This window comes from Xenopus laevis, chromosome 8L (assembly GCF_017654675.1).
Source record: "Xenopus laevis strain J_2021 chromosome 8L, Xenopus_laevis_v10.1, whole genome shotgun sequence".
NCBI lineage: Eukaryota > Metazoa > Chordata > Amphibia > Anura > Pipidae > Xenopus > Xenopus laevis.
Genome location: NC_054385.1, coordinates 99,894,088 through 99,921,138, shown reverse-complemented (window position 1 = coordinate 99,921,138; position 27,051 = coordinate 99,894,088). Strand labels below are relative to the sequence as shown.

The following is a 27,051-nucleotide window of genomic DNA, read 5'->3' as shown; positions in this document are numbered from 1 at the left end:
TTTAAAAAAAAAAAAAAAAAATTTGGATTTCAAGTTTAATTTTAAAAGGACTTTTATTATACAGCTTTTTATGTAGGGATGACAGGTCCACTTTAAATAACACACAATAGAATTGCAGCTCAAATCTTAAACTTAGTCTCTAACTGCGGGAACATTAAAGGTACAATCTTTAATCTAAAAAGATATTATTGCAAGTGACACTCCGGCAAGAGCTTCAAAACCTTATGAGCTCACCCTGAAAAACTTTTGACTGGGAGTAAGAAACCCCAGGTCCCGCACTTGTATTAAGACACGCTCCTCAACATCACTTAAGCTTATAAGGAAATGCACTCACCAAGTGTATCGAGTGGCCTGGGTGCATCACCCGAACCCGTAGCAGAGGGTGAGTGAGGAATTGAAGAACGGTCGGCAACACTCCTGGAACCACTCGTGTGATAAAAGACATTTGGATACGAAATGCGTCAGAATCCCATGCTTTTAACTTACTGAAATAAAGCTGTCTTTTATCACACGAGTGGCTCCAGGAGTGCTTGCCGACCTTTCTTCAGTTCCCACTTTAAATAAGACTGAAGTTGGAGGGAGAAGAAGGAAAAGTATAATGACTGAGGGGGCAGCACAAAAGTAAAATATGCACTTTGCAGAGGAGTAAGATCTCAACTTGATTTGTGGCCAGGACAGACACACAATGGCGGAGACCAAAGCATGATATATGGCAGGACGGAGGAGTGACTACAGCTTTTTACCACGTGTGAGTACAATTCCTGACAGGCTCCATTCATCTATACATGAAATTGCCTCTGTGCTACCCTGCTATGGGTTCTGGAGGTATATATACATGAAATTGCCACAATGCAATCCTGGTTTAGCTGTGGGCGTGGCCACAAAAAGGGTGTGGCCTCTAAAAAATTTTGGCGCACTGCATGGGTAGGAATTTGTGTAATATGTTTTCTTCCATGCCCTCCCCTGGAAAATTTTCTATGGATGCCCATAACCAGGTTCAATCCTGTTGATATTGTGGATAACTGACCATTGTGGATAACTGACTTGGGGGCAGATTTATTAAGGGTCGAATAGTAAATTTTTTGGGTGCCAAAATCTACACATTTGAATTTTAATCCCCGAATTCAAATGTAAATTCGGTATTTGAGATTTATCACACCTCGACCATGGAAACAGTTATACTTCAAATATTCGCCACCTAAAACCTGCTGAGTTAATTTACAAGTCAACTGCAGAGGTCCGTTGACCCATTTGAAGATGTTAATAGGCTTCCTGACACCTTTTCGGAAGGAAAATTCAATTCGAATTTCATTGGTATTCAAAACAAATACGAATAAAACTTTCGGGTCTTCCCATTCAATCAAATTTTAGACAATCAGATTTTTCATAAGTAACCTTTCAGTTGAGTTGTGAGTACATTCGAATTTATTAGAGTAAAAAAGTAAAAGTAAAAATTTACATTAATTCGATCTTTGATAAATAACCCCCTTAATGTTGGCATTGAAAGACAAACCAGGAATCATGGCTCATTTTACACAATGAAAGCTGAAACTGCTTATCAAAACGGCAAATACTTATCTGAGTGTACATACATTTCCTCCTTTAGTTCATGATCCGATCAATATGCTGTTCAATGTTTGAACATTGCCTGTAAAATAAAATAAAGGGTTAATATATATATCTACATACGCTGAAGACTTTTCTCAGTGTTCAGAATGACAGACCCTCTGTACGGTGTATTTCAATGGAATGACAGGTGTACTGTCAGAAACCAGGAAGCTCTGGTTCCGACAACTGGTAATGATCAACAGATTTGCACACATTCATATAAAAAAATAGATTTCACGTTTAGGGACAAAAAAATTATATAGTTTAAAAAACGAAATATGCGTTGGATGCCGAGATGGCACTAATCTGCAGCATTTTTCAGTTTCTTAGTCTAATATTTTAACAAATAATTTAAAAAAGGTCCTTGGGCATATGATTGGGCATATGATAGTGTATATCACACTGAAAAAAAAAAACAAACCCACGGATAGACCACCATGACAAGAATCTTCTTTCCTTATGTACTGGCCACCCAAAAGCATTGTAGTTTATTTTTTGTAGAACTGGCAATAGATAATTTCACGATATCCATCTAATCATTCCTTGGGATAATGGACTAGCCAAATCTGCTGGACATCCAATTCTGGACTGACCGACAACCACCCACAATACTATGGTACTGGCTATTTTGTTTGTGATTTCCATTTAGTGTAAACATAACAGAGGTAGATCTCCGGAATCTGTGCTCATATATTTTTTTGGTAAACTGATCAAATCATTTGAAAATAATATGTGAATGTTGTCAGCTTGCCTATATGAGGCAAAGCTATTGAGAAAATCTTAAATAAAAAATAGGGTTCTCCCTCTGTTAACAATTCTTCGTTGCTTGTTTTCCATTTGCTCTTTATCTGCTGAATAAAACTCAGGAGCCCAAACCTGCAGAGACCCATTCCATCTAAAGGACACATAAGCTTTCTAGCAATCCAATAACTTGAGAACCTCAATAAGTCTCAAGAATTCTCGAGAGTTGCTCTACCACCAGAAGCTACAGGAACTTTGCTCAATGTAAGAAAAATGTTCTCAAGTGTTTTCGCATTCAAGCTACAAATAATAACTACCCAAAGTGAGATGAATTTAAAAAACACAAGAAAGGTCTCAGATTTTGCTAAATTTGCCCACATATGCTTCTAACAACCCAATCCAGTAGTAAACAGTATCCAATCAGAATGAAATTAGCCATACATACGATGAATCTCGGTGTTACCAATCCAATCTACTGTTGTGCATTAAATGAGACATGTCTGTTTAATTTCTCAAATTGTGTTTTCTGCATGTGCCATTGCACCATAATGTTCTCAGAGAACTCACACCCATTGACTTCCTTGAGAAAAATATTCGGCATACCAAAAGGCTTAACAATCACAAGACTCACTGATCCTCTTTATTGAAAGAGACATCTCTTTTAACCGACTGCAGACTGGTAGGCTTTAACAAGAATTGGCCACATTGTCGAGATAGAAACCAAATGTTGACAAATGCTAAAAATGTTATGCCTCCACTTATGATCACATATCATTTTAGAGCATTATGTTCAAATGTATATGATATTTAGGAAAGTAAATGAATTAGGCATTGGAGGGCTTTAAGTGTCAACTATTGCCGCTACTCTATCTGTCATATCTACTGCTTTTCTGATTGTTCTTTTACTCAACATTTTAGTCTCCGCGATCTCCCTTCAATCAATACGTCAGTAATGCATAATAACTGTCCAGATTCCAAAATCCAGAGCTAGAAGTAATATATCAATCAATAATTTACAAATCCTGCTTCCACACACCCATAAATAAATGAATAAAGCCTTTGTGTGAATCAGTATGAGAAGTAAATCAGCATTTCTATTCCAGGCTGAGATGCTATTCCATGCATACCCTAATGCTCAAGCTACACTACTACGAGGTTGATATTATTTAAATCACCTGGAATCCAGTGTGAATAGAGATAAGCCAAAGCAAACACATGGGCAGATTTACCCTAGGCCCATGCCTAGTTGATGAGCACCATACACACAGTAAATTGGATCCCTTTTACAAATGGATGATCAAAGCTGGTGGAACCACAATAGTTTAAACAAAACCAAAACATAGGGGGAGCACATCACATATGTATGAAGATCACATAATTCTGGAAGACAATGACTGTGTTGTAAGGAAAAAAGTAACTAGTTTGGGTCTAACTGGCGAGTTCCACCTTTACTAATATTTTTTTCCCTGGCCCTCAAAAAGAAGGCACTTAACCACACATAACTACAAAATCCCATTAAACTTACAAATAAAAAGACAGAATTGAAATAATTTATTCTTTGATGCAAATCTGTTATCCGTTACCAGTTGTGTTTTGCCGACTTCTGAGTCTGAAGCCTATGAGCCAATTCTATCCCGTTTGGATAGTATGCATGAGGCTCCTGTAATGTTTGCTTTTTGAGAATGTATTCATTGAACACCAAGATACATCTTTGAATGCATATGTAGATATACATGTATCCCTTTAGTTTATATTTTAGATTTCAGACAATGCTAACATTTGTACATAATTCCAGGACCATCAACATCACAGAGATTCTAGAATCATAGCACTTTATTGGTAACATCAACATTTACCTGTATCATTTCATTCTACATATCAAGGCAGAATTACTCAGTGTAGGTCACACATATAGCATAGGAAAAAAAATGATTAAAGAAAAAGAACCATCTAGGTTGTCAGCTCAACCAAAATGAGATACACTCAGCAATGTTCTTATATGGTCTGCATTTTGTATCAAACACATAAGAATTCAGTTTTGAGCACAAAGTAAGAGGCAGATTTATCAAGGGTCGAATTAAAAATTTTAATTTTAGAATTTATTTTAGTGTAATTCGACTAGGGAATAGTCCAAATTCGATTAGAGTTTAAAAAAAAAATCTAAATTTGAGTTTTGAAAATTTAACAAGTACTGTCCCTTTAAGAACTCGAATCCGACTATTCACCATCTACCTGCCGAATTGGGGTTTTTGCCTATGGGGGGCCTACTACAATCAATTAAGAGTCGTTTGGTGGAGTTTTGAAAATCAATTACCCAAATCAAAAATTATTTTTTGTTCGAATTTCGAGTTTATGGGAGTTTCTAGAAACACCCATAAACTTGAAATTTGACCCTTGATAAATCTGCCCCCAATTGTACATCATCTAGGTCAATAGGATAAATAGGCCATCATCTAGGAAACCATTTAGATGAAATATGGTTACGTTTCATTTTACTCCATGTGAATCTTATGCTGGACATAATCTATATTTTTTAAACTTTGAAGTTGAAGTGCTAATAAGAGTTAGGAAGCACAATAATTTCTTAAAACTGAGTACACAAAACAATTGAGCCAAATAGACTAATTATGTGCTAATTGGGCAGAATATATGGCTGAAATGACCAGTACGGGTAAAAGTCTGATCTTCCATCAGCCATTTGGTCAAAATCAGATACAGGGGCCAGCATATCCTTAGGAAGATGATCATTTACATTGGCTATTACACTATATACTGACAACAATAAATGGCTTTAACTAAAATAGTAAAATGTTTTTTGAGTTCAGGAACAGAGACAGATGTTGACTTTATCTGATAGTATATTCCCATCTAAAGATGCATCAACCATTGAGATTCATGACATTCAGTTCAATCCTTTGCCAACCATTAACCATACAGAACCAAATTTTTATAGTTTTGTTTTCTTCAAATTCTTTGAATTCTCAATGTGTTTGTTGAGGAACATTACAAGAAAAACCTTTGAAGTACTTTGAATACAGTAGTCTTATAATAAGAATGTAATTTCCTAAAATATAACATATATATGAATATAAAAAATCAACTACAGGATTTTTTGCCCTGCCCGGTCAGATATCGATCAGGGAAGCCCATTGGAGGGCCCCACACATGGGCCAATAAGCTGCCGTGTAAGGGGGCCTATTCTAGGAGAGATGGTTTTTCCCGTAATTTGGAGCTTTCTGGTTTTGCCTCCAATAAGGATTAAATATACAACAATAAAATGACTAAGATAAGGCTTAATAAGGTTATGTCAGACTATTGGGATGTCAGACTATTGGGGTGTCCACAAAATTAGCAATATGAAAACAGGAACCACAAGGGACTTTAAACTCCACAATACAAGTGTCAGAAACGATCTAAAGATGATATAAGTAATTACACCTCAAAGTAAAAATAAAAAGCGATTTTTATTCACCACCATGCCATATTGATCAAATGGAATTAAAAACATTTAAAAAGTAAGCAGCGCTGCATATGAAGCTCAAGGGATCCCTTCTATAAGGACGTTAACCCCAAAAGCTGATTATATTTATTATTGATTATATCAAGGATTAAATATATCTTTGTGTGGATCAAGTACAAGGTACTGTTTTATTTGTCCAGAGAAAAGGGAAATCGTTTTGAAAAATTTTAATTATTTGGATAAAATGGAGTCTATGGGAGAGGGCCTTTCCATAATTCGGAGCTTTCTGGACAACGATTCCCATACCTGTTCTGTGATTGGTTGTTTCCAATAACAATAAAATATAATACTAAGTACTATGTCTTGTGATTTCCCTGTGTCCATGTTTTCCTAAATAGTTTACAGAAAAAAAAAAGGAAAACAGCATTAACAATTAGGCATAATATGCCTTTAATAACCTTCTCACGTGGCTAAATTGTTAATACATTTAATCTGCAGCTTTCTTTAAATGAGCCATTGAATTTGTAGGGGTGATTGGTGATTCCAGTCATGATACTAACCAGGACAGCCCCGAGAGTTCAGGATACCCAGGTGTATACTAGTAATGAGTATTCAATGTACTGGTGCTAATGTCCTTAAAGGCTATGCCCTGCAGGTCACTAAGTCACTTCAAATGTCAGCAGAAAAGCACTTTAGCAGTGATGATGATTTAGTGGAAGGCTGGATATTGCTTGTGTGTGCCTCTGTTGGTGTAACTGTGACATATACCTTAATAGAATATAATTTAAGTGTATATCTTTCTAGAGCGCTCTTCATTGGGCATGAGAAAATCTTCAGGTTAATTAACCTAAGCTTTTTGTTGCTATGGTTACAGACCGAATAACGCTGCAGTCACAAATATCAGCGCTTCCCATGGGAAAGCAGTGACGCAAATGGCACAATATAAAGGCATATATGTATAGAATTTATGAGGTCGTGCGTAGGGCAAACGCTCGGAGCTGTTTTCCTTCTCTCGGTATAAAGCTAACAATGTCTATTCACCTGCCCAGTATCCCAGGAGACTGTGATTTCTTTTTACTCCTGACATCTCTGTCAACAGTGTACTGTAGCGCGATGAAGTTAGAGGATAGTCTATCCCCTGAAGGAAATTAAAAGATTGTTGCCATAGCGACTGCATCCGCCAAGGCTTGTTTAAGGATACTTCTGAAACATTCCTTCCAGAGAAGTTAACTATTTCTCTGCTCTGCTAGCCTTCCCAAATAGATGCATTTATTGGTGGTTGGGAATTGTACACCCCCAATAAAGATAAAGCTTTTTATCAGACCCCTTGGTTTGGAGTAAAAAGAATATTGTGGAAAAGCTGCCTGACAAGGGCTACATAGGTTGCACCAAATGTGGAAGATGAGCCAGTACAGGACCTGTTATCCAAAATTCACAGAACCTGGGGTTTTCTGGATAATGGATCTTTCGATAATTTGGATCTTCATACCTTAAGTCTACTAGAAAATCATGTAAACATTAAATAAACCCAATAGACTGCTATTGCTTCCAATAAGGATTATTGATATCTTAGTTTTGGATCAAGTACAAGCTACTGTTTTATTACAAAAGGAAATCATTTTTAAAAATTTTAATTATTTGGATAAAATTGAATCTATGGGAGACGGTCTTTCTGTAATTTGGAGCTTTCTGGATAACAGATCCCATATTTGTAATAACTTTCTAGGGTAATAAATCAAATTAACATATGAAACAAGGGGGGGGGGGCATATGATACGTTTGACAAGATTTGGGGGGACTGGTGTGACCAGGACCCTCTGGACATCTAACCTATCATCTTAAACTTGATGCAACCTGCTTTATACCATTAACTACACTCACAGGCATACCAACAATTTTTACTTTAATTGATTGTATTCTCCTGTCCGTATATGCCTGCACTTGACCCGACACTAATCCAATACCACTCTACTAGACACCATATTGTATTTGTTTCAATAAAATTTACCTTTTTTTAACCTGCAAATCATAGCCTGGGTACAATGAAAACATTCTATATTTGTACTAAAGGATTAGTGATCATTGTTTTGCTCTACAGGAAGTAGATAGGATCATACTGAAACAAACTCAGCTGTATTCAGAATTACACCAGTGCAGAGTTATTCCTAATGAGAAAGTGAAATTTGTATGGGGCAGACAATGTTAACTATAGAATATACGGTAAATAACATTACAGTATAAATTGGCATAAATTGATAAAACAGATTGTGCAAGATTGCTCAATTTCCCAGCAGTATAGGCAACCAGGTCTTGGACTATTTTTTCTTCATTGTAGAAAGCAAATAAATCGCTTGACAGTTTTCCCCACTGTAATTATATTAATGAAGTAAATGTAATCAAGCTCTCCCCTAGCAGACCCATAAATCCACTTTGCACTGCCAATGGAAAGCCAGCTTGTCCATTGTGTCCAAGTTTCATCAATGTAAAGAACAACCCATTAGCAGGTGATACAGTGAATCAAAGCTCTATTATGGATGGAACAGGCGAGACAAGGCAACATGATCCAGGATAACACTGTTTATTACAAAGGAAAAAAGATATGAGAACTTCTTCTAGGTTGACTTAAATGCACCAAGAATGCCTAAAGTACCTCTCTACCTGGGTAAGTACTGAGGGAAGGCTGGCATATAGGAGAGGTTCTAAGTAGGGCTAATCCAAACGGACCATTGTATTATCTCAAAAGGACTTACCTTTTAATAATGCACAGAAATAAAATAGCAATAGTAGATGGCAGGTTCTAGAATACCAACAAACAACATCATACATGGCATACCTTCATCCCCTGATTTTTTCCAACCTGTCGTTTCTGTTCTTCATCAGCTTTGTTCCCAATTAAAATTTTCTGAACTCCATCCGGTGCATACTTGAAAACAAAACAAAAAAAAAGGAAGATCATGTAATAGTGAAGAAATGACCTCAGAGATTCATAAGAATTATATTCCTCGAGGCTGGAGAATGCCTAAACATAGTTACACTTTACAAAGATCCACTGGCAATAGCAGCAGCCCTCCAACGCACAAATACACAAGGGACAAGGAGTAAAATGGAAAACTAATCCTTGAAAATTAATTTTAGCTACATGCCTGGGTCATTGCATGTGTAGCCTTATCTGGTAACCTACACAATGATTTATCATATTCCACCCTCACCATTCGCTTCTACAGCTGGACTTGCCTGGGGCATGGTCTAGCAGGAAATTGAGGTCCATACAATTTCTTTTATAGGGTCCTCGTTCATATAGAAGACATAAGGCAAAACGTTTCTTATACATTTTAGTAGACCTTTAACAGGCACATAACTTGTTTTTTCCTTTTTTAATGTAGTGTTTGGGTTATGAACTGTGGAATAAAAAATGTTTAAAGTAGGTTACATTTATTTAAATTCAAAAATATTAACCAATTGCATCACACTTTTCTCCACCTTCCACAACACTTTACTCACCCTACCATCCCTCCTGCAAAGGTTTGATTCCCCTTATGCCACAGCACTTTTAAAGGAGTGAGAATGCTTCTATCTAATCATCTTTCATTCTTCTATTAATGTTTCCAACAAATCATTCATCTTTGACATTTTTCAAGTTTCTCATACTGATCGTACCGTTCTTTTCAACATCTTAAATTATTCAGATTCACCTTTTACTGTTACTATATATATATATATATATATATATATATATATATATATATATATATATATATATATATTTCCATTTTCTGCTTCAAAACAAACATAAATAACAGCAATCATTAAAAACATATGGATAGTATGGCACCTGTTTTACAGAATGCTTGGGACCTGGGTTTTTGTGGATAAGGGGTTTTTCTGTAATTTGGGTCTATGTGCCTTAAGTCTACTAAAAATTATTTACATGTTAAATAAACCCAATAGGATTGTTTTTCCACCAATAAGGATTAATTATATCTTGGTTGGGATCAAGCACAAGATACTGTTTTATTACAGAGAAAAGGGAAACAGGTTTTAAAATGATGACTTATTGAATTATAATAGATTCTATAGGAGGTGAACTTCCTGCAATTCTGAGCATTCTGGATTACTGGTTTCTCTATAATGAATCCTATACCTATATCCTAGTAGTGAAGAACTCATGTTAGGAGATGGTTGCATAAAGCAAATAGTTCATAAAACCTAGTCAGACATGATGGAAACATTCATATGGGGTTAATTCACCCACTCTGGAGTTGCTTTTGGAGAGGATTATCTACACAATGACCATAAAGTAGTACCCCTCTGTTATGCAAAGGCATGCAATTCTCTCTGGCAAGGGGCAAGACGAGTCACAAGGTCTATTTTAAATGCACAAAAAGTTTTATCAAAGGCATTTCAATCTCCTCTGAGACCTTCTTCCTTCTACACAGAGGACATTGGTACCTTATGAATCATATCAGCCTTATAAAGTCAAGCCACAAAGAATGTTTGGCAACAGTTCAAAAGAAATAAATAAGCAAAAGTAAAATTATTGATGTCCTCATGCTATGTTCATTATGAATGTTTATCTTTAAGGTCCTGGGCATCTCTGTATTTGTCTCCTTCCTACGCTACAATACACAAATATATATTATACACACACACTAACTAAAAAAAACGTTTTACTTACCTCGTCTACATCACTTGCCCATTTCATTATATGCTGATAGGAACGTTCGCTTGTTATATCATAGACTAGGAATATACCCTTCAAAGCAGAGAACATTTGATCATAAATAGAATTTTGAGCAACAGGAAATTTTATTTGAACACACACATACAAACTTATATACAGTATATTTAATCCTTTTCACAACAGTTATGGCTTATTGGCTAATATGGATAATGGAACAGCAGAAGAAATGGCAAGGTTGAATTAGAGATGTTAAAAAGTAATAAAACAGGCTTTTGCTATGCAATAGCATACAAAGAGCTACGTTAAAATGTCTTGATGAATAAAAATGTCTCCCATAAACAGTGACATTTAACAACTGACATCGCTACCCAATGATTATGAAAACTGCCATGGAGCTGCCATAGAAAATCCAAGTAATGGGAAGTACCCAGAGGAGTGATCTAATGGAATGGTTTGTGGATAATGCTGGGTTTCTGTGATCTATAGGTCACCACTTACATCCCTCAACCTGTCCATTGACATCAGCAGTTGTACATGTGTTCTGCAAATTCACAGAGCACAAGAGCTGCATTAGAAGAGGATATAAGATTGTTACTAATTGGTTCCTTGTACTGCTGTAAGCAAATCCAGAAGGTAATCTAATATCTTTATTTGCTCAATTTGCCTAGTCACCCAGATACACCTTAGATTATCCCTTGTTCTGAGTGCTCTACATCCCCTTGGATATATCTGTCAAATGGGGTAGAAAATATGAAAGGTAGAAAATCTAGTAAAACCCATAAGTGTTTATGTATGTAGCTGACATTACTGAAATACATGTAGCTTATTTAGCAGTAGATATCAGGAAATAACTAAAAGAAGTGTTTTTGTACCTAGTTGGTGGCTCATGAAGCCTAGGATTTTCATGGGGAAATTTAACAACAAAATGTCCACATTTGAGGTCATTGCTACCTACCATTGTCATTAGAAAGCTTGAGGCTTATCGCAAAGGGGTGAAATTATCAGGTGGAAGCAGATGCCCTACAGTGATACAATGCTAAAGAGACACAGGTAACCCTTGCCAAGACCTACAGTATCCTACTCTTTAATTCAGAACCTGTTTTTTTCTTCATTACCAGGTGTCCACTCTGTTTTAATGTGGCATGGTAGAGGAACAAAGCAAGCAAGTTAGAGCCACACATGTGTGCTTACCTGTGCTCTTCTATAGTACTGTTTGGTAATTGTCTGGTATCTCTCTTGACCAGCTGTGTCCCTGCAAAAAATAGAATGTTAGATGACTACAAGATCTAGCAATAAAGTAATCAAGTGTAGCTATTGATTTAACATCACCCCACTGATGTTCAAGCAAGCAACATGGTTATAATTACATGAGCCATTTCAAGTCTGACCGAGATGTTTTTTTCGATCACAATGTGATGATTCAGAAAGTGAAATACTAAGCTGTTTGGATTTAGATGGTATCTACATTTGCACAAGAACTGGATGAGCCTGAAAGATTCATACGTTTTTTTTTCATCTCATCCCAGGGCAGTGTCTAGACAGAAGCTTGACAGGAAATTAGATCTTTGTGCCATCTAAGTGCATTTTCTACACACAATGGGTATTTACAACGAGGCCTCGATAGATTGAAACTGCATTAAAAAAACAACAGTTGGGTTAGGTGATCAGCAGATTGGTTGAGCAGCAACACGGAATACTAAAATAACAAATTAATTAGTCGCTGAACAGCCTGGCAGATGGATCTCACCCATAAAAAAACATGTTGTGCAAATATGCAGTGAGCATTAAATGAAATGTTACAGAAGCAGCACATAAGGAAGGATTAAAAATTTGGATGGTTTCATGTCTCAGAGCATAAATTAAAAAACATATCAATATGAACCTCAAAATGTGCTGGTTTATTTTTGGTTTGTGTGCCCCTGTCTATTCTCTGTCCTGATGTCTTATAATGTAAGACAAGGCAGCGATTAATAGACCTGCCTTTGCTAGGGAACTAAGACTTCTGAAACATTGTTTAAAAAGCAACAACCAATAGCAATTGTTTTACAATTAACAAAAAGCACTAAAGAAATTTAACAAATATTATTGGAAAGGTGCTTACAATTATGTTTTCTTTTATTAGGCAAATTTGTATTTCAGCGTTGACTTGCCCTTTAATTCCTCCACAGCTATTAACATAATATAAAGAAATCTTTAGACCAATGGGAGCTTTATTGGGTCAGCGTAAAGATTGGACAATTATAGTTGGCCTTAAGGGTAAGGACACAAGAGGAGATTCAGGGAGATTTTGTCGCCTGGCTACTAATCGCCACGTCTTTTGAGAAACTATCTCCCTGAACTGCCTCAGCGTTTTTCCCCATAGGCTGCAATGAAAAGTTGCCTGCGTTAATGCACACACGGCGATGCGTTTTCAATAGTTGCCTGAAATTGCCTCACTGAGGCAACTTTGGGCAAGCGATTCGTTTTCCGAAGTCGCCCGAAGTTGCCTCACGAGGAAACTTCGGGCGACTTCGGAAAACGAATCGCCGCGTGTGATTAGCGCAGGCGATTTTTCATTTTAGCCAGGCGCAGAGCGAGGGGAGGCATTCGGGGAAGATTGGTCGTGGAAAGTCGCGGCGATTAGTCGCCAGGCGACTAAATCTCCCCAAATCGCCCAGTGTGTCCCTACCCTAAAGGGGTTGTTCACCTTTGAGTTAACTTGCAGTATGATGTAGTAGAGAGTGATATTCTGAGACAATTTGCAGTTGGTTTTCATTTTTTATTATTTTTGGTTTTTGAGTTATTTAGCTTTTTATTCAGAAGCTCTCCAGTTTGCAATTTCAGCAATCTGGTTGCTAGGGTCTAAATTTTTCTACCAACCACTGACTGCAATATGAATAGGAGAGGCCTGAATAGAAAAATGAGTACTAAAAAGTAGCAATAACAATAAATGTGTAGCCTTACAGAGCATTTGTTTTTATTAAGATCATTGGAGAGTGTCAGAAAGAACACAAATAATTTCAAAACTATAAAAATGAAATAATGAAGACCAATTGAAAAGTTTCTTAGAATTGGCCATTCCATAACATACTAAAAGTTAACTTAAAGGTGACCCACTCATTAAGGATGACTGACCCCTGTGCAGTGTCGGACTGGCCCACCGGGATACCAGGAAAACTCCCGGTGGGCCCAAGTGTCAGTGGGCCCTCCTGCTTCTAACCATTTGGCCTGTTTCATGATCAATACCTACTTCTATATGGTAAAAAGAGAGGCTAAATAGATAAAGAATGATAAATCATACAATAGAAAGAAAACAGACTTGAACAATAGAGGTTGAGTGAGGTGAGGAAGAGGAGAAATAGTTTGGAGAATGGGCCCCAGGACTGACGTTTTCTGGTGGGCCCCTGGCATCCCAGTCTGACGCTGCCCCTATGAAGATCAACAATGGATCATCTAACTTTTCTATTGCAACATACAGATCTAAATAATCCAAGAGAGCGATGAGGCCCCAGCTTAAACTTTATACCCCTCAAGTTCAAGTTTATCAGATGCAGAAACAAAGCAACAGTGTGTTCCTGGAGTGCTGTCAACTCTTTTAAATGCAGAAGATGCACAAAAGATGTTCCTCAAACAAGTTCATATTTAGCAGACTTAGTCAGATTCACCAAGCTCCAATTAAAACGGCTCCTTTATTTATAGTAGACAAACATCCCATACTCAGGGTCGGACTGGGCTGGAGGGATACCAGGAAAGAACCCAGTGGGCCCGGCCCTCATGAGCCCCAGTTGGCCCAGACCTGCTCCCGAAATTAGCTGTGCCGCCGTGTTAGTGAGTGGGGAGGGGGTTCACGGTCGAGGAATTCAGTGCCCTGTGACTGCAAGGAGGACCACAATGCTCCAGTCCGACCCTGCCCATACTGGTCACAGCAAATTGATTGGTAGAGTCATAAGCAGGGAATTAAACAACTGGGAATTGAGTGGACATGGACAAAACTCAACTGTGTTTGGGTTTCAGCCTTGTGAAAACCTAACGATAATCTGCCCAATAACCACCTCTGATGTCAAAACCGCACCCACACAAAGCACAAACACACACTCCAAATATCATAACCACACCCCCACGTCACTGCCCTGCCCTCAATGCCATTATCACACGGGAATGATTTTTAAGCAAACAATGCAGCACCTTCTTCCCAAGAAGTATCATATAGGACAATACCTCAAATTGAAAAAAGTTTGTAACATATTGCATGCTGCTTTTTCTATCTAGTTTAAGAGACAACCCTTACCCTAGACCAAAGTAGAACATTTTCCAGGTTTTACAACTATTCTTTGTAGAAAACACCACCGAAAAATATAAGATTTACTTACCAGATTTGTATTCGTACTTTGATCCCATCAACCTCTATTGTCTTCATTTTGAAATCAACTCCTGAAATTGAAAAATGTAAAATTGACTTTGTGATTGGATATGTATACATTATGCAGAATGATTGAGTTTTCAGTACAGGTAGGGGACCTTTTATCCAGAATGCTTGGGACCTGGGTATTTCCAAAATTTGGATTTTCATACCTTAAGTCTACTAGAAAATCACGTGAACATTAAATAAACCCAATAGGCTGGTTTTTGCTTCCAATATGGATTAATTATATCTTGGTTTGGATCAAGTACAAGGTACTGTTTCATTATTACAGAGAAAAAGGAAATAATTTTCAAAAATTTTGATTATTTGGATAAAATAGAGTCTATGTATGGGGGAAATTTACCAAAGGGCGAAATGGCTAACGCTGGCAAAAATTCGCCAGCATGACATAACTTCGCCGATTTAATAACGGACGTTGGCATAATTACACTAGCGAAGAAGATAGACTCTGGCGCAACTTTGCACTCTAACACCTGGCGAATTTTCACTCTGGCGAAAGAGCGTTAACACGCAAATTCACTAAGTTTTTGATTTTACTGAACATTACCTCTATCGGCAGACTTGCCTTTGCCACCTCAGACCAGGTGAAGTGCAATAGAGTAGTTAGGACTTGGTCCAAAAAAAGTTGAAATTTTTTCTAACTCCCAAAAAACACTGGCGTTTTTTCCTTTTTACAGGGTGATGGGCTGAAAAAGATCGAAATTTTTTTTTGGGGTACCCTCCTTCCCCCCTACATTTGATAACATATGGCACCTAAACTATAAACTAAATGCTACTACATGTGTAGGGCATTATAACAACTCTATATAATTTTATTAAGGTTCCCTGGCCTTGTGTAGTGTAATGTATTTGCTGCAGCATATACTGCCATTGCACTTTAACTGCACACCATATGCAAATTAGCCAACACTATCGTAACTTCGAACTGCTGATCGTATTTTAGCTAGCGCAACTTCGCAAAGCGTTCGGTACCCTGTGCGCAACTTCGGATCTTCGTGAATTAGCGTTGTCCACGCAAATTTACAGCTGGCAAAGTGTTGCGATGTCCGCAAAGCCATTTTGCGGACATCGCAACAGGTAAGTAAATCATCAAATAAATATCAAATAAAAGGCCATATTTTTGTATTGCAGAGATTATCTTATAAATAATTATTTAGAATACAAAAGGTATGGGAAATGGTATTGCATATTTTGGACTTTTTATATAGTGGGTTTCCATATAACAGATCCGATATCAGTAATATAGAAGCACCGAATGGCACATACAAACATGCAGCATGCGACACTGGTATACTACTTGGTATACTACATCCCTTCTATCTGACATTGATTATGAATCAGTTTTACTAAAAGACGCAGCAAAGTAGTAAGTAGCAACAATCTCTTATCTTCAAGAAAGGTCAGGAGATAGCATGTTAATGGATCAGCTGTTCCATGAGTACAGATAAAAGCATGAGTGCACAAAGAGGAATTTTACAAAGGTCAACAATGCTCAAATGCATGCCATATTTAAACATTGTGAGCACTACAACGTCGTAGATTTCCAGCTAAGCGGTGTTTATTGATTACTAACTCATAAAAATAGAAGACTCATGAAGTCAATTGCTTTATGGAGAAAATAGTAATTAGATCTAAACAATACATTAGCAATCGTCATTTTCTTCCTTTTCTTCTTTAAGGTCACAGGGTTAGAAGGTTCTGCTCTCCTAACAGATTTTCTTTAGGGAATTAATATTTCCCAAAGTGAGACAAATTGACCATATAAAAAAACATAATGCATGTGTCAGAGAATAATTACTGGCAAACCATGAAGGCTCAGGTATGTCTGCAACTGCAGTTACAGTTTCAGCACTTTCCCTTTTTCATATTAGGAAAACTGGGCAGGATTCCCTGAGATTGATGTGGTGATCAGCCAATCATTGACCACCACTTCATAGTTCCGCCTGCCGATGTCACAGACCAGCCCTCCCACCAGGAGCTAGCAGCGGAGAAAGATGGCAACAGATCAGGCAGTAGCCCAGCGCCTTGTGTCAATAGCCGCAGTTCAGTTGTACCAATAGAATAGGGTGTACATGTCACGCTCACACTGACTACCAGAAATTATGCCAAGTAGGCTCAGAAAATATTTGGAACAACCTCACCTGATTTCAGGCTTCCTTCAGGCTTCAAGTGCTCCTACAACCCTTGTTTATTAAACAGAAACCCATCATATTAAAAGAGCCAAAGCACAAGAGATGGGAGTCAAGAAGAGACCGGGAGATAGGACTTGCAAATATGAAATCATTACATAAAGGCAATGGCATGTACTTGACAATTTCTTTATTTTCTCAGTTATTCTCATTTTCTTGGGAGAAATCCCAATGAAACAATAATTGGTACAAGCTGCCCATTATACTCTAATATCATTGAGTTGAAAACTGCTGCAGTTGTCTGTGTATGCCCCCATGACATAAGCCATGCTATTTCACTATTACACTTACACTATTACTTCAGCTGATTTATTGTATACCTAGCACTGAATTGATTTTTCCTAGAAGAAAATAAGACTTAATAATATAATAGTCTCTGTACCCTTATGTGCATTAGACATATCAAGTGTATATGTAGCATTGCAGGATTTGAGAATGAGCTTAGATTGCGGTGGCATAAATCAAAGTTAATAGACGCCAAAGCAATATTTTTAGGGCTCTAGGTATCTCCTTTGCAAACAAATATTGGACCTGCATATCAGTCAGGGCCCCACAGGGTCTGATGCCCTTGATCTTACACCTCTCTTCAATCAAGGTCTTCAGCAGCCAATTGAAGGAGAAAGCAGCAAGTTCAATAACACCTTTTATGAGGACAAATAAAAAAGGTTACTGGTGGGAGAAGAGATATCGCTCCACAGCACAGGAAAACAAGGAATTGCTCTTACAGCCAAACAGGTGGATCTTCCTTCAAGGACAGATACTAGTGACCAAGGCTAGCTTGAGAACAGAATCCATCCAAGTCATGGGGCTCACTGGGTAATCTGCATACACAGAATTTTATTCTCTTTCAGACGTGAACACCAGTTGAAGTTGGCATCAAAGGAAACGCATTATAGAGGTTATTGTGCTTGATCATCTACTGCTTGGACTTCTGAATGTTTTATCTTGAACAGCAACTCTATAGAATAAATATTTTGCCCCTTCAGTGATCTAGCTTTCATGCTAGGCTCCCTTCCATTGCAACATGCTAGCTGGCTGCCGGCCATGACCATTGAAACACTGGCTGGTGAGGCTGCTGTGCATCAGAACATTACCACTCCTACTGACAAAAAATAACCATAGTCTGGAGTGATTTTCCTGTAAGGGATGACAGTTAGCCTTTCAGTTTCAGACGGCCAATAGATTTCCATTTGTTCTGTCTGCAGACTAAGTGAAGTCAGTGGAGGTGAAACACAGCTGATAATTAAAAGATGGCCGAAGTTCAACAAATGTGACAGCTGCAAAAAAATGGAACCTTGTCAGAAAAAGTGAGAACTAACCCCTCACATTTGCCCATTCTCTAAGCAGTTATTGGAGCTCATCCTGTACATTCTGTGAAGCTTTTTAACAAAATATGCCTTTCAATGTGATTTTCTTTTTATATCATTGTGAGAATCAGTGTCGGACTGGCCCACTGGGATACCAGGAAAACTCCCGGTGGGCCCAGGTGTCTCTTGCCTCTTGCTTCTAACCATTTGGCCTATTTCATGGTCATTCTCTATTTCATTATGGTAAAAATGCTTAATAATGGAAGAATAAAGTATAGTAAGTAGATATAAAAGACTATGAGTATAAAGAGGTTGACTGAGAAGAGGAGGAATAATAGTTTGGAAAGTGGGCCCACCATCTAAGGTTTTCTGGTGGGCCCCTGGCATCCCAGTCTGACGCTTGTGAGAATCGTCACTGTTTACATTCTAATTCCAGCTGTGCTGCCCTCCCTTCTTGTATCAGAATGCTCATTGTCACACAGTATTATCAATGTTCTTCTTTACTTAGTGCAGGACCTATATAGTACATACCATGCATGTTTATTTCTTTATTAAGATGTGTAAAGAAATGTTGTAAATAACACAATGCCAGCAAGGGTTTTTGGCAGTTGCACAACCACACACTTTACAAACACAGTCACAGCATGGTTTCACCAGCATTTCCACTAGCACATAAATGGTAAAAGGAGGGACTCCCAGAAATTAGATGGTCTATTTAAGCAGAATAAAGCTATACCAAGTAAAAAAACATAACTTCTGCCAGGCAGAAGACATTCCAATGGTGGAGTCCAATGGCAGAAGCTTGATAGCGAGAAATTAACTGCAATGGTGAATTTTTTGCCATTTTGTGAACTATCACAGAGGTGAAAATGGTCAGATTTACCCATGACTAGCAGGAAGCAACTCGAGAAAAAGTGGCCCAAAAGTGCCCTAAATAGGTGGAAAATTATGAAGGTTTAGGGAGGCTTTGCTTCCTCAAAAAGAGACCAACTGCCATAAGTATAGCTTTATAAGTTGTCCCATGGAATGCCATCTGCTGCTTAATATTTGGCAAGGCATTTTTTAAGAAGAATACAAGTTACCTTTCCTAGACAAAACAAAAAATTGAAAGGAAAAGGAACTCCAGCAGATTAACTGCAAAACATGTATTCCAGGTTGTGGCAACACGACATGTTTTAAATCAAAACCCTTTATCAAGTGTACAAGGACCAAGAACCATGTGTTTCTATTTAAAGCAAAATTAACCTTTAACACTTTGAGTCCAATGCATTCTGGGTAGCTGAATAAGATCAAACCAATTAAGCTCAAGGTAAAAAATTAGGCAATAAAATGAAAGTGATCTAGTGATGTGCGGGCCTTCCCTGACATCTGTGGGACCCGCCCCATTAGAGGGTTTACCCGCGGGTCGGGAGGGTTCGGGCCGACCTTGCACTCCCCTTTCTGGGTCGGGTGAGTCCGGGTTGAGCTCTTTTGCCTGCTCTCCCCACCTGCAACCTTACAATGAAGGCTTCCGACTCCCGGGTTCAGCTTTTATAGACGCGCGCCTGCTCATTGGAGCAAGGGCCAAATAATTCACTCCAATTGCTCAATAGCCTAATGGACAAACTTGCCAAATAAGCAGCTTTTTCCATGCACATCATATCAGGTCAACAGGGACATAACTAGAGCTAAACTTTATTAACACACACTTCCAAGACCAAGGACAGTGGCTCACGTTATTAAATGTAATTTCTATGAAATGTTCCTGCCAAACCCTCACGTTTCTATTTTGTTGTTGCTAAAATATATTTCTCATGCATAAACCCCCTTGTAAGTGCATCACAGTCACTAGTATTCCACACAGAGGAAACAATACAACCCTACAACACACCTTATTCTAAGTGATATTAAGCAACAAGAAAAGTGCATATATCTTTTAAAATATTATAATCCTGTCCAGTCCCCGATTTCATTCTTATTATGATAAATATTAAACTTTATTTACATTAAGAAAGAGTTTATTAGTATGACTAGGTGTGGTTGGGGAATGAGGATAGACACATTCTATTAGTGCATCTGACAGCAGGGAACAGAAACGGAGTATTGGGGAAAAAGCAACTGATTTCCCATAGAGCTGATTTCCTTTGATTTGAAAGTGATGAAATATTCATGCATTTAGCTTTTAAAAATTAAGCTAAAAATAGATAAACCAGAGACAGCAAAGAAATTAAATTAGCAACAAGAAATGGAAAAACTGAAGGGACGGGTACAGAAACGTGCGGAAGACGAAAACACGATCATATGGAGAAAGGGGGTAACTGAGGGCCCTGCTTATTAATGGTCAAAAAATCAGTTAAAATTATTATATTTCTGACAGTTCTCTATCTTCTACTCCTATAAAGCATTTGCAGCACACTTCCAATAAATTTTTATTCTTTACTACTTCCTATGGACGGCTGGGGGCACTTAATTTGGGAAATATTGCCCCTAACATTGTCAAATTCATTGAAATGGTATATGAGGGACTAGGAACATTTCACTATTTCAATGAAATTTCCACCAACATTTCCAAAATAGGCTAAAATGTGACTTTCAGCTGAAGCGTTATGAGCCTTCCTTAATAGCAAATGCCTCGTCAGACAGAAGCTGTTGAAATATGTCCACTTACAGATGGTTTGAATGTAAATTTTTTATAAAAAGAGAGATGTCAGGTGTGAGAGGGCCAAGAATAAAGATGTTTGATGATGATGTAGGTTGGAAATGACAAACTGTTGAAAGAAAACAAGAGAAAATAGGGAGTAGAGAGAGTGATGGGCATCTGACAGTAATGTCGCGTCGGATCAATGCTGCGATACACCATGCGACAATTCTATCTCTTACCTTATTTTTGTCGCAGTGCGTCAGATCACGCCGGAATCGTTCGTGTAGTCCTACCCTAATGGCCAAACTTGCCGAATAAGCAAGCCTTTTCCATGCACAGCATATCAGGTCAACCCGGGACATAACAAGAGCTAAACTTTATTAACACACACTTCCAAGACCAAGGACAGTGGCTCTTCACTAGGTATTAAATAATTATTTTTAACAAGTATTTTATACGATCATTACTAAGCGATTCTCCTGTCCCATGAGTTAAGCTTGATGCATGAACATAAACAATAGCAGACACCAGTGCCGCCACTCAGAACTGACAGAACAGATGCCAAACCAAATACCTGGCTGCTTCCATGCCATCCAGTTCAAACTATTAAGTTTCAATACTCGTCCCAGCCAAAAGTCACTTTCATAACTGAAACTTTATAAGAGCAATATGGTCAGATTTGCTTAACTGTGCAATATAATGAGGAAAGCTGAAGGCTCAATTTCAAAATGTCTCTCTTCCCATGATATAAGCAGTTTAAGGATTTGTCTTGAAGCTGTGGAGCTTTGCCAAATTAACACTTAAACTTGGCCCAGGGGCCAAAACAATCTCATCATCCCCATGTGGAGCATGGCCAAAACACATTAAGATCTGCTTGCTTGCCAGCCTTGAAATAGCATATACCCAGCACTAAACTGAGACCCTAGAACCACTGTTCCCTATAACACCTAGATCCATTGCTCCCTCTAAAAAGTCGCTTTGTACCGTGCATTCTGGTCATTATGCTGGTGGTGCAAAGGCTTCTTTTCTTTATTGAGGAAAGCACAGCCATACAAAACAACTGTAAATTATCATGGTACATTTATGGGACCTGTTATCCAGAATGCTTGGAACCTGGGATTTTCTGGATGACGAATCTTTCCATAATTTGGATCTTCATACCTTAAATCTACTAGGCTGATTTTGCTTCCAATAAGGATTAATTATATCTTAGTTTGTATCAAAGGTACTGTTTTATTATTACAAGGAAAAAGGAAATCATTTTTAAAAATGTGAATTATTTGAATAAAATTTAGTCTATGGAAGACGCCTTTCCGTAATTCTGAGCTTTCCGGATAACAGGTTTCTGGATAACAAATCCCATACATGTATATCATCAAGCCACCAACATATTCCACAATGGATTACAGAGATGACACAATACCCATATAAATCCCTGCCACAGTAGAGATTACAATCACAGACTAAATGATCAGTTTTTAACAAAATTTACCCCATATCGACGTCCGACCAATTCTTCTGAATTATCGTGCGATTAGTGGATTTGAACGATCGTACATTTTACGATTTTTCAACCTACATCTGTCAGGAAATTGATCGGCCAGATTAAAAAATCTTTGTTGGTCCCAGTGCAATCTATCTATGTTTGCAGGGCCAAGCTGGCAGCTACCCTTTGTTTTCCTGGCAAATTGGTCTTTTTAGTTGATGGACAATTCTTATGATCGTATGAACGTTCCAAGATAATCGTGGTCTCACGATGATGATCGGATCTTTTAAAAAATCTCAATATCTATGGCCAGCTTTACTGGTCAACTGCCGGTAGGGTTTCCACCTCACGTCTTTAATAGCAGCTACATTTACGCCCAGCCGCATTCTAAGGATCGCTGGGGTCACTTAGCTCTTTTACTGCTGTAAGCATAATCCCTAGTGTTCCTGTAGGGGGGTCTCCCCATAGACTCCATTTTATCCAAATAATCCAGATTTCTAAAGAGGATTCCCTTTTTCTCTGTAATAATAAAACATTACCTTGTACTTGATCCAAATTAAGATATAATTAATCCTTATTGGAAGCAAAACCAGCCTATTAGGTTAAATGCTTACATCATTTTCTATGACAATCCAAATTACAGAAAACCCCAGGTCCTGAGCATTCTGGATAATATGTTCCATACCTGTACTTGCTAATTAGCCATGCAGAATTTTGATTGAACGTGTAATTTTAAATGGTTAGGGGGGGGCAACCTTAACTTGAGGCGAGTAATAAAAGCAAAATTTGGATTGGTTGCTATGGGTTACTAAACTGGAGAAAGATTTACACCTGTTTTGTTAATGCTGCCTCTATCTTAGCAGCCTTCTGCCTGGCAGAACCAGCCCATTTTATTGGCGGAGAGGGAAAAATGCCAGCAAAGGGAAAGCACAGTATGACCTCATTTTCCGTTATCCTCTTCCATCTGGGGATAATTGACTGGCACATTGCGTTTTATTTTCCCCCTTGTGTTCCTAATTCATAGGCATAAAAAATATAATAGTCAATGGGTTCCCGGAGAAAACCCCAGCGCTCCCACCCCTGTTTATTAAGCTAATTGAGCTGCCACTTGAGCTAATTCATTAACACTGCAATTAGATATGGTAATACACTCAGATATGCCATTCAAAGCTGGAAAGCCAAGGCAAAGGGAATAAAGTTCAATGGCACATATTGAAATTAATATAACAAAAAAGTCCAGTGATACATGCAGATCTAATAGGTAAGGTAAAACTGAACACAAATAAATCAATACATTTCTGTACTAAATATGCCAAGAGATTGGCATTGAGCTCAGCCTGTTTGCCTGGCAGCTGTAGAGGAGCAGGCAGAGGCTAATGATGATTATTATATGAGCAGGAATGAATATGACACCCAGCTGTTGCAGCTGCAGGCTCTATGTGACATGGCAGCAGGGTGATCCAGGGTGCACTCACATTCTCGTGCATGTAAAGGGACAAGCTGGAGACAAGAAAAGCTGAATGCATTTAGTGCTGGATCATGTTTCTAACACAGGGGGTAGGGGATGTTTACACGGCGATCTGGCAGCAGCAGCATGTGAGCGCATACAGCAGAGTCGCAGCGACAAAAGTCGTTCCTTACCTATTGTGGAGATGTGAGAAGGGTGGAACTCATTGTCTGTGAATCTACACAGCAAACAGGTCTTGCCGACGCCAGAGTCCCCGATGAGGAGCAGCCGGAACAGCACATCGTATTGTTTAGCCATTGTCAGCGCCTGGCTGGGAAGAAGGAGAGCGCAGGCAGCACAGGAGACAGGGAGGAGGAGGAGGGGTCACTCTGGAGGCACCATGGCTGCTGCTCCCCCTTATACACAATTAAATGTGTCTCCTTTGTATATTAATCACTGGGCAGCGGTACCTGTCGCTGAGTCCCACACAACCCGTGAGAAAAGCCCAGATGGAGCCGTTGATGTGACAATGAGAGGAGGAGGAGGAGACACACTGGCGGCTCCACCTTATGCAGCAGACTGGCCCAGCAGCAGCAGCAGCACCTCCACTTCAGCACAGTAACCAGTAGCAGCAGGGGATATAGCTGAAGGCTGGGGGTGCGGAGCAGAGACACGTAGAACTGTAATTGGGATTTGCCTAACTGCACCAAATTCCACTCTCAGTGCCTCAACCTGAATTACTTCATACTTTTCCCTTTCTCATTAACTGACACAACTGGCTAGACTGGTTACACCTGTGCCAACATCATCCTGGTGGAAACTGTTATAGTGGCAGATAGGAGGACTCAGTTACTATCATCCAGCTCCTCTGTGCTCTCTGCCCTGTGCCACTGTACTGGGACACAAAGTAGACCTGGCATTCCAAGCAGTGGCATAACTAGTTGTTACTGGGCCCTACAGCAAAATAATTTGAAGGGCCCCCAAACTCTCCTAAGGTTGTCCTGTTTTACCAATATATATTGAAATGACTTATTAATTTGGGCCTCATGGGGCCCCTATACCTCCTCCCATCAGCCCCCCACCAGCCAACTAAATAGTGACCTTCTGTGGCATCCTACAGCAGCCCCTCTCGCATTTGCCAGAACCCACAGATTGCCAGTCCAGGCCTGTGTGCCAGGGTGCCGTATTCTGTCCATACAGGAAGCTCCTTGGGCAATGACAGACCTAGATGGTAAGTCAGTAGTGCCAGGGCCAGAATTACATATTTTCCAACAAAAATACTCCAGTCTGAGACTAGGGAAGAAAGATGCCAGGCCAAGTAGTACTGAAATGCAAAAAGGTCCAAACCGGGTAACTGCAGATTCTAGCAAATGACAGAGGGGCTGCTGTAAGATGTCATAGACAGCCTGTGGGGGCTGTTTGGGCCTCTGTATTGAAATGCCAGAGCCTATACTGAATTTCAGTAAGACCAGAACCCAAGACAGTACTATTTTGGCCAGCACCAACTTGAGTTGCTAGCTTTTCAGTACCAGCTGGCTGTACTTGGGTTCGACACTGATGTAGGAGGGGCTGGGTGATGGCATAAAGAGGTGGGTTGTGGGGCAGATTATGAATAATTGGGACAGAGAAGGTAAAGGTGGCCATACACGGATAGATCCGCTCGTTTGGCGATGTCGCCAAACGAGCGGATCTCCCTCCGATATGCCCACCTTGAGGTGGGCAATATCGGGCTGATCCGATCGTGGGCCCTAGGGCCCAACGATCGGATCCTAGCGTTCGCCAAACGGGCGGTCGGATCGCGGGACCGCATCAACGAACAGATGCGGCCGCGATCCGACGGGATTTTTAACCCCATCCGATCGAGATCTGGCCGACTTTCGGCCAGATCTCGATCGGGGAAGCCCGTCGGGGGCCCCCATACACGGGCCAATAAGCTGCCGACTTGGTCTGTCGGCAGCTTTTATCGGCCCGTGTATGGCCACCTTAAGACTGAGTAGGAATTGCGAAACAGACAGTGGTGTATAGAGGAAGCAGACCCCGTGGACACAGGTAGAGTCAGACTGGACTGACGGGAAACTGGGAAAAAAATAGTGGGTAAGGGGACAGAGGGGTGTTTGGCTGGGGCCATGGAGAGGGGCGCCCAGCTTGGGTGTAGGCCCTGATGCTGTAGTCATGCTGTTCAGTGCAGGAGATCGAAGAGAAAGTCTGGACATTTTAGTAACAGGACTGCTGGTCGAGCTGTCAAAATCGGGACTGTCCTATGAAAACGGGACAGTTGGGAGGTATGGCATGTCCGCTTCCTCTATAGGAGGAGTCATCAGAATAGACTGGTAGACTGGTGAGGGGCAATAAAGGGCCAGTGGTGGGTGGGAAGTAGGTGGGCAGGGAGAGGAAAGTAGGGGGGCGGGTAGGGATTGCTGTGCGCTGGATCTCACTGAAGTCTTTTTTTGCAGGGGAGCCCAGGGTACACCAGTTAAACTATTAAAAGAGACACATATATTCATATATAATCAGGGCCGCCATCAGGGGGGGACAGGGGGGACAAGCGTACCGGGCCCGGCCATGAAGGGGGGCCCGGCAGCGCTGCATTTTTTGAAGATCCGGGCCCCCCTTACGAGCGCCCGAGCCGTACGTCTTGCCTCTTGCGTTGCGAATGCGGAAGTGCCGAAAAGCCGAAGCCGATGCGCCGAAAAGACCTGAAGTCACGGAAAAAGCCGAAGTCACGAAGCGCCGAAAAGACCCGAAGTCACGAAAACAGCCGAAGTCCTGAAGCAGCGCAAAGACCCGAAGTCACGAAAACAGCCGAAATTGAAGTCCTGAAGCTGTGAAAAGACCCGAAGTCACGAAAGGAGGCGAAGTTGAAGTACTGAAGCCATGAGTTCAATCCTACTGAACACCAGTTTGTGTGTTTTTTTTTTTTTTTTTAATCCCCAGCCACCAATGTATTATTTTAATATTCTATAGGCCCCTGCCACCAATCTTTTTTTTTTTTAAAAACATTTTTTTTGGGGCCCCCAATTTTTTTTTAACTCGTAAGGGGCCCCTTGCCACCATTGTTTTTTTAAAAAAATTTAATTTTTTTTTGGCGGCGCCAATTTTTTTTTAACTTG

The 27,051-nt window shown here is 39.5% G+C and overlaps 1 protein-coding gene across 4 annotated transcripts in view; it reads right to left on the bottom strand.

The window, feature by feature from the left end:
- Nucleotides 1-27,051, bottom strand: part of rab15.L (RAB15, member RAS oncogene family L homeolog) — a 48,918-nt gene that overhangs the window by 9,515 nt on the left and 12,352 nt on the right. For 3 of the 4 annotated variants that reach the window (XM_041573305.1, XM_018231115.2, XM_041573306.1), the window contains 4 exons: nucleotides 14,840-14,900; nucleotides 11,682-11,742; nucleotides 10,485-10,562; nucleotides 8,643-8,732 (listed from right to left, as the gene is read on the bottom strand). In XM_041573305.1, the coding sequence (XP_041429239.1) occupies nucleotides 8,643-8,732; nucleotides 10,485-10,562; nucleotides 11,682-11,742; nucleotides 14,840-14,886 (276 nt within the window). In that variant the 5' untranslated portion in view covers nucleotides 14,887-14,900. Of the gene's footprint in view, nucleotides 1-8,642; nucleotides 8,733-10,484; nucleotides 10,563-11,681; nucleotides 11,743-14,839; nucleotides 14,901-24,135; nucleotides 24,582-27,051 lie in introns of those variants that run through there. The other variant, XM_018231114.2, reaches the window with a different exon arrangement.